Below are 14,972 nucleotides of genomic sequence, written 5' to 3'. Positions count from 1 at the left end.
GTCGCAGATAAAGTAAAAAAAGTAACAGTAAATGCTTAGATACTACACAGTATCACAGCACTGCAGACCGGCTATAAAATACTGATCAGACATTTGTAAAAGTAGAATATAGAATGAAATCCAGTGATTCACCGGTGATGTTTTCTGATAGAAGTCGTTCTCTTTTTCCACACAGCCCAGACTACCACGATAACTTCATCCAGATATGATTCTCCTTGAAGAGTTTGCAGCAAAAATATATTTGACTCCATTGCAGCAAGCATATTTTTGCATAGCATTTAGAAAGGCTATTCCAGACATACCTTTCATTTTTTAATCCTCTCAGCCGTTTTTGAATTTGCCCACTTTTATTGATATCTTAATTAGCCACCTCGGAGCACTGCAGAAGTTCACTGAGCACTGTGTGCTGTATAAAACAGGGGGAGGTGAGAGCAGAGAAGGCTGATGAGTCATCATCATCAAAAGCAGCAGCCTTCCCTGTGTACACATATCACACAGTGCTTAGTGAATTTCCGATGTTCCAAGAAGTGCCACCCCGGGAGGACGTAGAGACTACGTGCTCGGCAACAAAAAGGTTAAACACTACATTATGTCCACTTCTGTAACCAGATATACAGATGCCAGAACTAGCTTGTGATAAATTCTATTATATTCCATACTGCTTATAAACACTGGTAGATCCTTTGGGAGCCATCACAGTAGATCACAATGTGTCCTATGATTTAAACACACATGAATGTAAATCAGGATCAGTTGGGTGAGTAAAGCTCCTTTATCTTTAGGACAGACTGATGCCACCATTCCTCCCAGCGCTGCGCTGCCAGGTGTTGCTGCATCCGCTCCTCTTCAATGTCGATCAGGGCCGACTCTGCATCGTGTAGAAATTTCTACAATGCAAAAATTGCAGGAAAAATGTCATGAGGTTATTTTATTCTACAATATACAATCCAGTGAAGCTTGGCTTCAGTTTTTTTTAATTCCTGTGGGTGGCACTAGAGAGAGCGTTACACATATCATGGAGGAGAGACCATTTGCATACTTTTCCCAGGGAGCATTACTTCAAAGACTTCCTAGCCTTAGGGTAAGTTCACACGGAGTAAAATGGAGTGTAATTTGGAGCGTTTACGGAGCGTTTACGGAGCGTATACGGAGCGTTTACGGAGCGTTTACGTAAATGCTCCGTAAACGCTCCGTATACGCTCCGTAAACGCTCCGTAAACGCTCCAAATTACACTCCATTTTACTCCGTGTGAACTTACCCTTAGTCTTCAATGTAAATGTATCTCAGACTATGTGCAGTGCTCACTACACAGTAGTAGTACTATGCTGTAATGCTGTCATGGATCCACTGTCCATTATCTGCATACCATATGTTCAGTGCATGCACAGAGGCTGCTGCAGAGCTGGCTCACAGTCCTTGGACTATATGTGGCACGTTTCTATATACAGGAGTCTTTGATTTGATTTTGAGTCCCACAGCCCCAAATTCTTCCCTAACACTATACTATAAAATCAACGTTACCATATATGCAGCATCCCGAGCTTCCACTATGGATATGTGACCTAAGGTGGTCTTGGCGGTGGTCACTGATGCAGTTGCTGGGCTGCCATTCACATCTCTGATCTTTGAGTCTTTGAGAGAGATACCCGGCCACACCCTGTAAGACGGACAGGACAGAGCTTTGCTTTTCCTCTACTGAATGGAGATTGTCACTTTAAATTCACTAACACTCTTCCATATTCCTGAAGCCTCAAACATCTTGTCCCTGGACCTGAATCTCACGGTTTTTCTCCCTCAAGCACGTGTGTCCCCAGCCTTACCTGCAGCCGCGCTCTATCAGAGGCTGGTACTCTGTGTCTTCTAGTGGTTGTCCGGCCTGCTTGCGTCTGATCAGTGTAGAAAGCTTCTCCTTCAGTATGTCAGTCTCTGTAGGTATCATAAGAGACACTTTCACCACTGCTGTGCAATACACGAGGGCTCCAGTATGAGGCCCCAGGAGCAGATCTCAGTGCCATATACCTTCTAAAATCTGCTAAAAACCTCAATATGCAGAAAAAAATGATATTTCAGCCCACAAAAGGACAAATACTGTGGAGGTGTCTTGACTACATGATTGCAAGAGATTGTGTGGCCCATAAATGATGCTTCAACCTCATCCATAGCTTTGCAGGAGCCAAGGAAAAGATTGAGCAGGGCATTACCCTGGTCCAGATCCTCGAGCGTGCACAGAGCACAGGATTTTTGAAGAGATCATTGCATCTGATATCTGGCACTGTGATACTGGACAGGCAAAATGGCGGCAGTGGTAACTTGTAAATGTAGATCTTTATTGTAAATGTTAGGAGCATCATGTCAATACTGTAGATGATCTCTGCAATAAGGGTTACTTCACATGCAGTAGGTTTGGTGCAGATATTTTGCAAATATGGGGAATGGAGAAACAAATGCACTGGGATGTGTGGAACTAATGACACGTGTGGTTACTCTTATCTTGGCAAATTGCTGCCAAGATGGAAATAACGGCTCCTAAATTCTGTTCCCTAGGGCGAGACTTGCTGGATCAGCTGAGCAGCACTGCCCTACACTCCCATAGAGGTGAATAGGAGCTACAGAAAGGGCATAACACAGCAGCCCCTAGGGCGGAGACTTACTTAAGAGCAGGTATTCCTATTATGACAGCGATGGGAATAACCCTTTAAGGCCCATAGAGTGGGCCACAGCAAAAAAGCACTGCAGGAAAAACTGTAAACGCATTGTGGATATTCCCACAGCAATTTTTACAGACATTCTGCTTCCATTATATCTATAGGGTGCCGTTTCTGTAAGTATAATCGACATGTTGCAATTTCCAAAAAGGAAACTGTTTGGAAATCACAGCATTTTTACGTTATTCTATAATGTGTAGATGTGATTCTCTAGAAACCCATCCACTTTGTAGAGACTGTAAAACGCCATGTTTTTTGCCAGGGCGTTTATGCCATGTGGGGTTCTGGCCTAAGTGACATCTCTGCTAACTGTTCCTGTTTTGCATCCGGTCTCCGTAATCTGTAACAGTGGACTACAGTCTGATATACCCTGGCCGAGCTCACTGACAGATGGAGGATAACTATATACCACTTACTGGCCGCTAACACGTCATCTACTGTAAGTGCTTCATCCAGTTCCAGCAGCATGTGCTCGCAGAGGGAGGCCAGAGACGTGACGAAACGCTGAATATTCTCTGAAACACATTCCTATGAAAGGTAATATCAGTAATGAGAATATAAGGGACAGCAGATACCCAGGATGTGTACTGTAAGTGACGCTCAGGTGACAGGTCACACATGTAGAGAATATTTCATTCTATTGGCAGCAGCCTCTGCACACCCAATGATACAAGAAAGAAATAAAAACCATAAGAGCGGACAGCCAACAATTCTCTTGGACACACGTGACCACTAGGGGCACTATTTCCACTTAGACCTACCTTTAGGTGCTGGGCATGTTCATCAATCCCCTCCCGCTCTTCCTTCTGCCTCCTCGCCTCCTGCCGACAGATCTGCTCTAAGTTGTGCCAGTTATCGGGATGTCCCAGACTTGGTCTCAGCAGATTCTTCATTTCTTCCTGGAAGACAATACATGACATGTAGTAAATGCAGGTTTGCTGCGGTTCCTGCCATTTCACCCCTACACTCAAAGTATCAAAGTCCATGGTTAAAATCTAAGAGAAATGGGCAATTAGCTGTCGATTTATGCAGGTAGAAGAGATCTGTAAAATCTCATCCACCTGTATGGGACTGTAATCTGTGTGGGATTACATCTGTACAATCTGTAGGTAAAATACAGAGCAAATGTGAATACATACAGTATAAATGATTGTTGGGGACTGGTAACAACCTTTCAAATTCAAATCATGAATCATCATCATTGTCACTCTTTTTTATTACTAGGTGATTCTAGGACCATACATGTCAGGTATAAATGCTTGTACTCCCTCCTCACCACTCAAGGGTTAGTTTACCAATGTCTGTATCCCTCTTTCCACCCCTAAGGGTCAAGTTGTCATTGATCTCTTCACTCTAAACCCCCAAATTTGGGCTGGGAAATCTGGTCCATACATCAACCCTATAACCCTGCCTAAACCCAATCAGGAGACTGGGACTCCTTGTGTCATGGTGATCTATAATGCTAGGAGTCCCTGCCTCCTCACACGTATATATAGTATGTAACAGTGCAGACAAGCAGGTAGCATTATAGATCACTATGAGCTGGGGAGTCCTGATCCCCGCATGGTGAATGTGTGTCCACAGCTCAACCCCTCAGCTGATTACCAGGAGAGTCTTCTAAACTTTATTAAGGGTGCAATTTTTTTTGTATACAGTTTTTTAATGATAAAACCAGATGTGGATCACAATGTAAGAGAACATATTGAAGACACAGGTCCTCCCCCCTCCTTTCTGTTGATCCAAGTCTAGGTTTGGCTTTAAAAACTGCAAACAAAAAACTGGATGTGTAAATGAGCCTCAAAATAACTGAACTATTTAGAGATGTGCAAGGACCATATATCAGGTGCTGGAGAAAGAAGAGCACCTTCGTCTGGTTCCCCTGGCTGACCCCTCTCATGAAGAGCTGTGTAGAGCTGTCTATAGAGTTCTGCATGCGGTTGAAGATGTCTTCCCTCAGGCTTCTTATTCTAAGTGGTGGGACGTGACTCATCAGCTTCTCGAGTTGCTCCAACTGTTCCCGCAACTCTGGAAGGACAGGAGAATTAGCATGCATTTATTCCTGCAAGATGGCTTCACACAAGAGTGTCCGCTACATGAAATGGACCTTGGTTGTATTTCTTGTGCCAGGACCCACATTCCTGGCATCGTAGTCATCTATGGTTCTAGCAGTCCCTGCGACTATACTGTCCCATAATGAAAACATAACTGCCGTTCTGCAGGGATTCCTAGCATGATAGATGAATATGATGCTTGGAGTCCAGGATACATGGCCTGGATTGGAGCCGGCCTACCTTTAGGAAGTTATTCTACCATGTAATGAGGATATTACCCAGTACACAGTTATTGTGGTACTCCAAAGCCTGCGTCTCATAGGACTGAAGCTTCATGACCAAAGTGTCTGCACAGTCTTCAAACGTTTCCTGCAGTAAGTCTGGACGGGCTATAGGGCGGCGCTCCTTCTTCTTATAGAATTCCTAGAATACATGAATAATATCAGCTACAGATGAGAAAGAAACAAGGGTTAATGTGAGGCAGTGTCCATTCTGTGGACCTGGGCATAGCAAGGCTGCTATTTATTCTCGCGCTCCACTTATTCTTCAGTTTTGAGACTCATATAACATGGGATTTGACAAATGATTATGGCATTATTGGGATAAAGGGGTAGATAAAGTGTTGTATAATGCATTTTCCTTATGTAATAAGTAGCTCACATCCCCTAAAGCAGCAGATCAGTGAGTATGGGGGTGCCAAACTCTCCAGAAAGCAATTCTCTCACTAATGAGATCTATGGCAGATTGACTGATCATAAATGTATGTTAAAACCTTCGGACTGCTGGGACTTCCACTGAACCACAAAGCATGGATGCCGAGAGCCCCATCTATGATGGATATAGAGACCACTGCCTACGCTGGATATTACCTCAGCCAAATACAGCAGGTGATCATTGCTCTCCCACAGAATGGATGTCAGGACGCCCTTAAAGGTACTGCATAGAAAAGACAAAGAATAAGTACATCAGAATATATTTTATATCTAGTGCAATATACTAGCAAGTTCTCTACCTGTGAGACTGTCCCTAGTTTAGTTGTGTCCTTAGGATAGACATTGAACATTGTGGACAGAGAATAAGTCATACAACCTTAGAGCAGTGCTGCAGAATATGTTGGTGCTACATGACAGGGGTACTCAACTAGTTTTAGTAAAGGTCCATTGACTTGGGTTCGTTGTAAAGTAATGGTCTGAGCTGAACACATCCAGTGTTTATGCTACTTTTCAGACAAAGAGACGCACAAGATTTAGGAAAAAAATAGGAAAAAATATGTGACATTATACTCTGCAGGGGGCACTAAGGAGCATTATAATGTCGGTGTGGGCACAAAGAAGCATTATACTGTGGGTGGGGGCACCAAGGAGCATGATATTGTGGGTAGGAGCACTCGAAGAGTAAAACGCCCATATAATATGCCTCCTCACAGTATGCTCCTTAGTACCCTCTGCCCCACGATATAATTGTCCATTAGTGCCCCTACACATAATTAATATTAACAGCAGTGGGGAGAAAAACCTTCATCTCCTGTCCGCTATCCCCAAGCCCCAATCCTTTACACTAACTGAGCAGCGGCAGGGGTCCGGACAGCTGGTCCACCAGTCCTTGCTCTATGAGAACCCACTGACCTTGAACCAAGAAAAAACACAGACTTAGACCACGGCAGAATCACGCGATGATTTTTGTCTTACTCAGATTCTTCTTTCTTTTCTCCAAAAACCTGGTACTTCTTGTCAAACCTTGTCGGCTTCACCAGCTTACGCAGACTATGCAAGGGAAAATATATAATAAATCCTTTTATGTCAGATGGACAGATATGAGTGTAAGGAGCCAGCTCTGTATGGCAGTAACGTATCTTGGGCTGGATATTATGTACTTCTGGACCAGCCGTTGGGTTTTTACATCAGGAAGTTGGTTACCTTGTTCTGTAAGAACATACCAATACGTCCAAGCAGATTTCAGCAGCTGCACTAAATTGTGCAGCTGCTCAAATGGGGAGCCGGCTGTAACTACAGCCGAAGCTTCCAGAGAGAAGGCAGGGAAGGTTTATTACCATCCCTGCCTTCCTTGATCACTGTGTATACAGCGCTCAATGAATGCTGTATACACCGCTAATGGTGCTGCCATAATGCGGCTGCCCTCTAACCCAGCGGTCACGTGATCCGCCATGATCAGTGTTGGGTCCTACAGATATAGTGGGCAGGAGGCTGGATTCCTCCTGCAACTGGGGCTGGTGCTCTAGTTACAGGGAAAATCAGCCTTCCCTCCCAAAGAAAAATAGTGATCAGATGTCCCCAAAGGTCTATTATGACCTTATGGGGACACAATGTGAAAAAATAAAAAATAAAATAGAAAAGTGAAAAAGAAAATGTAAATAAATAATGAAAAAAATAAAATAAAACAATATGTCAATAAAACACCCTTATTAAAGGTTCTAGCCCCACCCCCGAAAACACCATACAAAATAAAAATTATCTTAAAAACTAATTTTAAATAAAAAAAAATGGGTTATCAAATAAAAAAAATGAAAAGTGAAAATCAGACACGTTTTCCCTCCTCTTTTGTTTATATTTTCCCAGATACAATTTTTTAAAAAAGAAAACGTGCAAAAATAAAAACAACATAAAACTAAAGCCCTATGTGTCACCAAAAAAACCTGCAGAAATGAGTTGAATAACGCAAATGATAAAAATGTTAAAGAGGACCTTTCATGGGTTTGGGCACATGCAGAGTTATATACCGCTGGAAAGCCGACAGTGCGCTGAATTCAGCGCACTGTCGGCTTTCCCGATCTGTGCCCCGGGTGAAGAGCTATCGGTCCCGGTACCATAGCTATTCACAGTCTTAAGGGCGTTTTTGACACTTTGTCAGGAACGTCCTTCTCCACAGCAGTGCCTATATCGCTGTACTGTGTGAGTGGGGAGGAACGCCCCCTCCCCTACTGATAATGCTCGTCTATGGACAAGTACTGTGAGCAGAGGGAGGGGGCGTTCCTCCCTGCTCACACTGTACAGTGCTATAGGCGCTGCTGTGCAGAAGGACGTTGCTGACAGAGTGTCAAAAACGCCCTTCTGACTGTGAAGAGCTACGGTAACGGCACCGATAGCTCTTCACCCAAGGCACAGATCGGGAAAGCCGACAGTGCTCTGAATTTAGCGCACTGTTGGCTTTTCAGCGGTATATAACTCTGCATGTGCCCAAATCCATGAAAGGTCCTCTATAAGTTGATGTCTCAATTACCCTAAGACAGTGGTAGCCAACCCTATGTTTGGGACAGAGATGTGTCCCCTGACTTATTTAAGGGCTGCCTGTTATGTTCAGTGTCACCTGTTGCCTTTTTGATGCTAGAGGTGCCCATAAATCTATTTGTACTGCCCATCATAGAGATGTGGAATCTCAGCTGCATCTCACGTTCACTATAATGGAGGAGGATGGATTTGATCTATGAAACAAATCCCACACAGAATCAGAAAAAAATAGCGACTTTCCTGCAAACCTAACCCCATGTCTGTCAGTAGGTTCTTTTTAATTGAAGTGAATAGAACTAAACTGCAATACCACATACAACCTCTACACAAGGGTGGTGCTGTTTCAGGAGGAAAGCATCCATGTTTTTACTATTGGACAACCTCTGTAAAGCTGACTGAATGTTACTTTATAGAACAATACCTGGGAGACGTAAACTTGATGGGGACATTTTCTCCTTCGGTTGAGCCAGCCTTCTTTTTATTTCCACTACTGGGTCGTAATGGAGGATGTGGCGCTATGGGTGGAGTCTGATGTGACCCTGGAACAGTACAAAATGATTAGAACATAGAGAAATGTTACATTAGCCAGAATAGAACAGATTACAGTATATTATTATATTCTCCTCATTAGCCAATGACAGATTATACTATATAGGACATCAGTATCTGATCTGTGGGGTCTGACTCAGTAAACATGTCACACAATAACATGAGGCTTTGTGTTGGCAACTGTGATATGGTTTTCTGTTGCGATACAACCGCCATGTCAGTACATAGCCTATATACCAGCTTTATACAGGTGTAATGACTTACCAGCTACAGTGGACTGTGATGGATTCCCTTCTTCCTGCTCCTGATGTGTCTCTCCATATATTCTTTGAGTTCTGTAGTTTAGAAAGGAAAGAGTTATAGACTGGCTATCATTTCCAAACACGTCTAATGTCGTGGTGACATATCAGAAGCTGAGCGATGTGCCCCTTTGGTCTGATCGGCTCTCATCATGCAAGCGGTGTATAGGCTTATATCAAATCTATGTGTCTGTACAACATATACTCCGCACAGCAATCGGCTAAGGGTTTCCACCCCTTTATTATGACTCACTTTAAGGGGACAATTCCCATACAAAACCAATCATGTGACCTTTTTGTTAAAGGATAAAAGACAAAATTTCTAGATGTTACAAGCCATATTTAATAACCAGAATCGGATAACTTTGGCACTCACTTCATGATGCTCTTTATGACGCCCACCGCTGCATCATCTAAAGCCAGTTTTCCAATCCTACTTGGATTTAGTAGGTTCTCGGGGCTCCCAAATGTGACTTTTCCTTCTTGTCTAGAGACGTCACCACGAGAAGCTGTGGCAATAGGGCCTTGTAATGGAGATTCTTGTAGAACTGGGCTGGGGTCCTGCAGATTAGTAGAAGGAGCTTAGACAGGACTGATTTATAATATGTATGTGTTACTGCATAATGTCTACGTGTTATTGGTCACTCACCAGGAGACATGACAAGTAGCGGCTTCTCTTGGTTACTTCCTCCATTACCGTTCTCATGAATGAATACAGATCTTCACTGCTTACTACCTACAAGCACGATAATTGGGGAAATCACTTAATACAGGTAAGCCAATCATTTTTCATGCAAAATTAAAGTCTTCCTGGACTTAGTATAGGTCAGCAATTGAAGATGGGTGGGGGTCCAATATCTACTTTCATCTGCCTTAAGAAGCAGCGGCACAGTCTGAACTCTGCTTTCACTTCTCAGACCATGTCATGCTTATTGGCCACATGGCATGACTGTAGAATGGGGCTGAGCTTTGATACCAAGTATGGCTACTATCTAGTGTACAGTGCTGTGACTAGTATATCCATATGAGCCATTTGGTGGTCTGTTTAGTGTATTCACATATATTGTAACTCTCTCTCCATATATGTTATAGTTATGTTCAGCTCAGGATATCACAATATTGCCAAGCTGCACATTTTCGAGGAGATATGGCAGACTAAATGTATGTTTGTGATATTAGTTCAGGTCTGCTGTGACACAGCCTGCTATGGATTGTGGGGCACATGATGCTGATGTCTATGAACATTTGCACTATAAGGCACCAATTACAGAGACTATTGCTATATCCTTGTATAATAATAATCCCCAACTACTAAAGACAACTTACCTCTTTATCAATGTTTGGCCAGGCGCAGGCGTCCGTCTTCATCTGCAGCTGGTCTAGGTCAGAGTTGATCTGCTGAGACTGAGAATTACTGTCTGCAACCTATAGATAAGTAGAAGAAAATCATCTAGATCAGGGGTAGGGAACGTATGGCTCTCCAGCTGTTGCAAAACTACAACTCCCAGCATGCACACTTGCTCTGCTGTTCGTGGAACTCCCATGGAAGTGAATGGAGCATGTTGGGAGTTGTAGTTTCACAGCAGCTGGAGAGCCAAAGGTTCCCTACCCCTGATCTAGATCATTCTCTGATTCAAGGCTTTGTACATAGGGGGCAGTAGTGGTCTAGACATGGACATCCCTTTAATACAGAAAGATTTTCTCACATCTGTGCATTGTGTGACCGCGCACTTACCAGAGCTTTAATCTTCACCTGCAGGTTTGTCAGTAGTTTCTGAATATTCTCAAGAAAAATCATGTCTGTAGTTATACCAAGGAATTTTTCTTCAGACTTCTTCACAACTTCTGTGGACTAAGTGGAGGGAACCATAGTCTTTAATGCATCTGTGATAGGAAGACAGTATGGAGGCACTGGGGGGCATGAACATAAAATAATGTGGGCAAATAGTGGGGCAGAGACTCGCATCGGGTAGTCACTTCACTTCTTATAGTCTCCAACTAGTGAGTCATCCTTTGTTTCCAGCTGTCGGACCACCCCCCCATGGGCCCCAGTCCCTCCATTAGAATGGAGTAGTGGGGGACACGTGCTTTCTGCCCCTCCATTCATCTCTATGGATCCAAGTGCAGTACTCTGCTTCTCAATGGCAGTCCCATAGAGAGCAAACTGGATGTACACGACTGACATTCCATTTAAACAAGGAGTCTGAGGACCCCCCCCCCCCCCCTCCTACTGATCAGTGAGGTTCCTTGCAGCAGTACCCTCACCAATCATACAGTTACCCCTAGGGAATAATATTCATGTGGCAGAGTATAGGGACATGTCCGCCATACTATTAACCCAAATGGCACAAAAATATTATTCATTTTGGTTGATACAGCCTAAATAAATAAGAAAGCAGAGTGATAGTTGTGAGGGAAGTCCTGATGGTGTATACACTGGATACAGGGCGGCCATGTTCTGGCAAACAACAAATGAGTCCCCCAATAAGCCCAGCCCTACCTGCTCTAAGCATCGAGATTCCAGTCCTTCCAAATCCACCATGATGGAGCCTTCAAATGCTGCAATGGTAGCTGACGCTTTATGCAGTCTCTTGCGAAGTGTCTCGATCTCTTCTGGAGAAAAGTTTCCTCCTTCTGAAAACAACCTGATGGAAGATTTAATTCAGACCCGCTAAGACCTGACTGTAATATTACTGCAGATCTGTGGGACATGGATCGCAGAATACTTACCGGAATGACTTGATGAAATCTGAGTTGGTGTCGCACAATTTTCCCAGCATCTCCTCCACGTGTTGCCGGTAGTTCCTCATGGCCGTCTGCACTCCGCTAATGTGACTGTCCAAGATGGAAGGGAGGGAGTTGCAGAGGGTGACTAGTCTGAAATGAAAAAGTGTGAACAGGGACTAGATCTGGGACGACAGAAGAAAATCCCATAATAAGCAGTGAGGATGTGGCTGGCATTTCTACTTGTCTGTCTAAATAATAGTGAAAGGAGGGTTTATATTTCTGGCGGACTACCATCCCCAGACTAAGACCAGACGCTTCCATGGTCATGTTATGAAATCACTTCCTTCTCCTCCATTCTGTGTTCTCTATATTAACCTCCACGTTGCAGCCTCGCACCTCACTACACAGAATACACAAGGCCTCACTTGTCAGATTTCCTGCTGTTCAGAAATGTTGTTTCCATGCCGCTGATTTTACTGCGGAAGTTTTGCGTATCTTCTTTCATCTTCTCAATGAGTACAATGCTTTCTTCCTTCAGGTCGGACAGGGCTTGGGTCACCCCCTCACAGTGACGGTCCACACGCTCCGAGTGCAGGCGCAGCTCAGCTAGAACAGTAAGGTGGACATGATATTAAAAATACAGTTTATTTCCCCCATTACTTTATCTGTAGCACCAACATGTGCAGCAGACACATACACAGACTGTAATTGCTCACACCAGTCACTTGCCTGGAGGCCTCAAAAGTTAATTTCCTTATATCAGATATATACATTAGTGTGTACAGTTAATACCAGAGTATGTTGTGTGCCGGACCCAGAGATCACCTATGTAAGTAAACTCCATGCAGGCGTTTTTCTACTTTGCTCAACCATCCTGATGCAAGACAAAATGGAAGCTCTGTGCTCCCTACGTTACACTGTCCCTATTCCAATTAAATCCTGTAAAGATGACATCTTGATATTCTCGCCACACAATACATCATTGACACAACAATGATGGCATCTTCCCGAAATCACTGTACTCACCTAAATTACTGGTTGGTAGTATTATTGGAGATTGTAAAAGCTTCTACTGCCATCTAGTGGTCATATTTGGTATATGGCTTTGTTCACTTTCATGAACTAAGTTTTACAAAATTGGAAACGATCACCATAGAATAGAAGGGCTAAAGCGATTGCCCAGTTATGAGATCACAAATGATATGTAAGGCACCTGCTATTTATTTTCCTCAGCGCCTGCTACTAGGATGCTCTTATACTCAGCTTTATAAGGTTAGACTTGTGATGTGTGACTACGGTTTTGCTACAGGACTACTACCCCTATTCTCATGATCGGTCAGGGTGGGAAGACAAGTGATCAGACAAAGGTGATAATTGTTTTTTTTCCAACCCCATCAATGTTATTTATACAGGATAAGACATCTGTATCTGAGGTTGGGGTTGGTCCAACACCTGGACCCCACACTGTTCAGCTGATCCATTGGTGTCTTGACAACAGAAGCTACTGCTCAGGATGGGGCCAAACACTTCTCTACTCCTTCTCAAGTAAGAGGTGCAGAGCTGCAGTACTGTGGTGTCACCACCTTACAGAAGATGGAGCTGCAGCTCTACCTGGTTTGTCCCGTGTAGTAGCTTCCAGCACCGGCACATGGCCAAATCAGCTGATTGGTGCAGCATCCAGGTATCAATACAGAAAAACCATCTGAGGGCCAGAAAGTATTTTAAGTATTACAGACAAATCCGGTCACGTGACCTTGCTGTCTCACTCCCTTCTTTCTGTCCCCTACATTTTGCTAACAAACTTTCTGTAAGATTACGGTGAAGATCAGTCTTACAGGAGTTATCTGCAGTCTGTACATCTGTAGATTTATTCTGATAAGTTAGATGCATTTCATAAATATGGTTGTAAAGGTGGCCATTTCCTATATCCCTGCAGCACCTCTTTGTAGGAAGAGCAGTATCAGAGAGCCGCACAGGAAGGAGGAAACATTTGGACACGGCAGAATTTAGAAACAGGAGAGCGATTTGGGTTGCACCTGCTCTAACATTGTGTACGTCCATCTTTATGCGCTGGCTTCGAGGCTGGTGCAGGTGATAGCGTAGGTCCAACTCAGACTGCAGCTCTTCGTTCTTGGCCAGGACTATACTTTGTGAATTGGAGACGGTTTCATCAAAAAAGTCTTCCAGATGCTCAAAGAACTGCAGACGGAGACTAAAACAGAGAAGGTCATTAAGACTCTGCTAATAACAGTCTAGTAAATGAGAAATCTCCTGATAGCCTGCACAGACCTTCTTATAAGTTCTGTGATCATCTCATCTGATGGAACAACTTGTTCCAGATTTAAAGGGCTCTCGTCCTGTAGAATGGCCTCCGTGAAGAACACGCCATCCAGCTGACCCTCCATGGAGAATGTGGGCTTCACGTCTTTCTTCTTTAGGACCGTGTAGGTATTCTGTCTGGTGGTTGTGAATGTTTCACTTATCACAGGGGTGTCCTCTATGGATGACCTATTCTAAAAAGGACAAAGAATCATTTATTCATTAGATCAATGACCCTTAATTCATGAATAAACCTGCATAATGTGCATCAGATTCCATCTCCTCACCTCAGGCTGTGCTGTCTCTATTCTTTCAGAAGCCTCTCGTGGCTCGGATACCAGACTGTCTTCAGAGGTATCTTCATGGATCCGCTGTGAGGAGTCCTCATTATGTGCAACCACTGCATTCCCTCCATGGCTATCCCCTGTGGTCTCTATATTAGGGGACTGGAGAATAATGGCACCTGCATCCTGTATAGTGTCATCCTGGGAGAGCTCAGCCGTGTCTGCAGGGTGTGAGGTCTCTACAAGTTTACCTACAGGCATATCTTCATATGGAGTCATTGTAGGGTTACTGGATACAGGGTCAGGGCTTATGACTGGTACACTGTCAGGCGCTCCCGTATTTGAAGGCAAGTCCTTTGAGAACAAAATAAAATGGAACGAATCAATGTCATCATATTGGGTCAGGCTCAGATAATAGGTGACTTGTACTTGTAGTTGAGCCTGGGTTTCCAAATTGACGACCATACCTTTCCATATATTTCTTTTACATGAAAGAACTTGCTCAGTGCCGCACTGTACGCCAATAATTCACTCAGCACCAAGGCAGGATATGATTCAATGATATGGACTTGATCCTGATGACATTTCTTGTATCTGTCCAGTGAAGGAAACACATTTCATATTTATGGCCTATCCTTAAGAGGAGTCATCAGTATCAGAACGTTGAGGGCCCAACTCTCCGCCATAATCAGCTGCTTAAAGGAGCTACAGCCTCAGCATTGTTTACCAGGCCATATATATTGTGTGCAGTACCAGTAGCAACCACTACATAACGCATGGTGCAATATCTGA

At 43.7% G+C, this 14,972-nt stretch overlaps 1 protein-coding gene across 2 annotated transcripts in view; it reads right to left on the bottom strand.

Annotated features, from left to right (window-relative positions):
* Nucleotides 1-660: 660 nt before the first annotated feature.
* CCDC180 (coiled-coil domain containing 180) overlaps nt 661-14,972 on the bottom strand; it is a 28,636-nt gene continuing 14,324 nt past the window's right edge. The window contains exons 16-37 of one of the 2 annotated variants that reach the window (XM_075259066.1): nt 14,648-14,774; nt 14,184-14,534; nt 13,867-14,090; nt 13,614-13,789; nt 12,003-12,183; nt 11,581-11,727; nt 11,351-11,495; nt 10,586-10,702; nt 10,177-10,275; nt 9,500-9,586; nt 9,227-9,411; nt 8,816-8,886; nt 8,424-8,541; nt 6,446-6,520; nt 5,627-5,693; nt 5,036-5,180; nt 4,571-4,731; nt 3,468-3,605; nt 3,123-3,234; nt 1,822-1,927; nt 1,523-1,658; nt 661-887 (exon numbers count right to left, since the gene is read on the bottom strand). In XM_075259066.1, coding sequence (XP_075115167.1) covers nt 750-887; nt 1,523-1,658; nt 1,822-1,927; nt 3,123-3,234; nt 3,468-3,605; nt 4,571-4,731; nt 5,036-5,180; nt 5,627-5,693; nt 6,446-6,520; nt 8,424-8,541; nt 8,816-8,886; nt 9,227-9,411; nt 9,500-9,586; nt 10,177-10,275; nt 10,586-10,702; nt 11,351-11,495; nt 11,581-11,727; nt 12,003-12,183; nt 13,614-13,789; nt 13,867-14,090; nt 14,184-14,534; nt 14,648-14,774 — 3,106 coding nt within the window. In that variant the 3' untranslated portion in view covers nt 661-749. The remainder of the gene's footprint in view (nt 888-1,522; nt 1,659-1,821; nt 1,928-3,122; nt 3,235-3,467; nt 3,606-4,570; nt 4,732-5,035; nt 5,181-5,626; nt 5,694-6,445; nt 6,521-8,423; nt 8,542-8,815; nt 8,887-9,226; nt 9,412-9,499; nt 9,587-10,176; nt 10,276-10,585; nt 10,703-11,350; nt 11,496-11,580; nt 11,728-12,002; nt 12,184-13,613; nt 13,790-13,866; nt 14,091-14,183; nt 14,535-14,647; nt 14,775-14,972) is intronic. The other variant, XM_075259067.1, reaches the window with a different exon arrangement.

This window comes from Leptodactylus fuscus, chromosome 11 (assembly GCF_031893055.1).
Source record: "Leptodactylus fuscus isolate aLepFus1 chromosome 11, aLepFus1.hap2, whole genome shotgun sequence".
Lineage (NCBI taxonomy): Eukaryota > Metazoa > Chordata > Amphibia > Anura > Leptodactylidae > Leptodactylus > Leptodactylus fuscus.
Note: the sequence above shows the minus strand (reverse complement) of the source record. Positions and strands in the feature narration are given on the sequence as shown.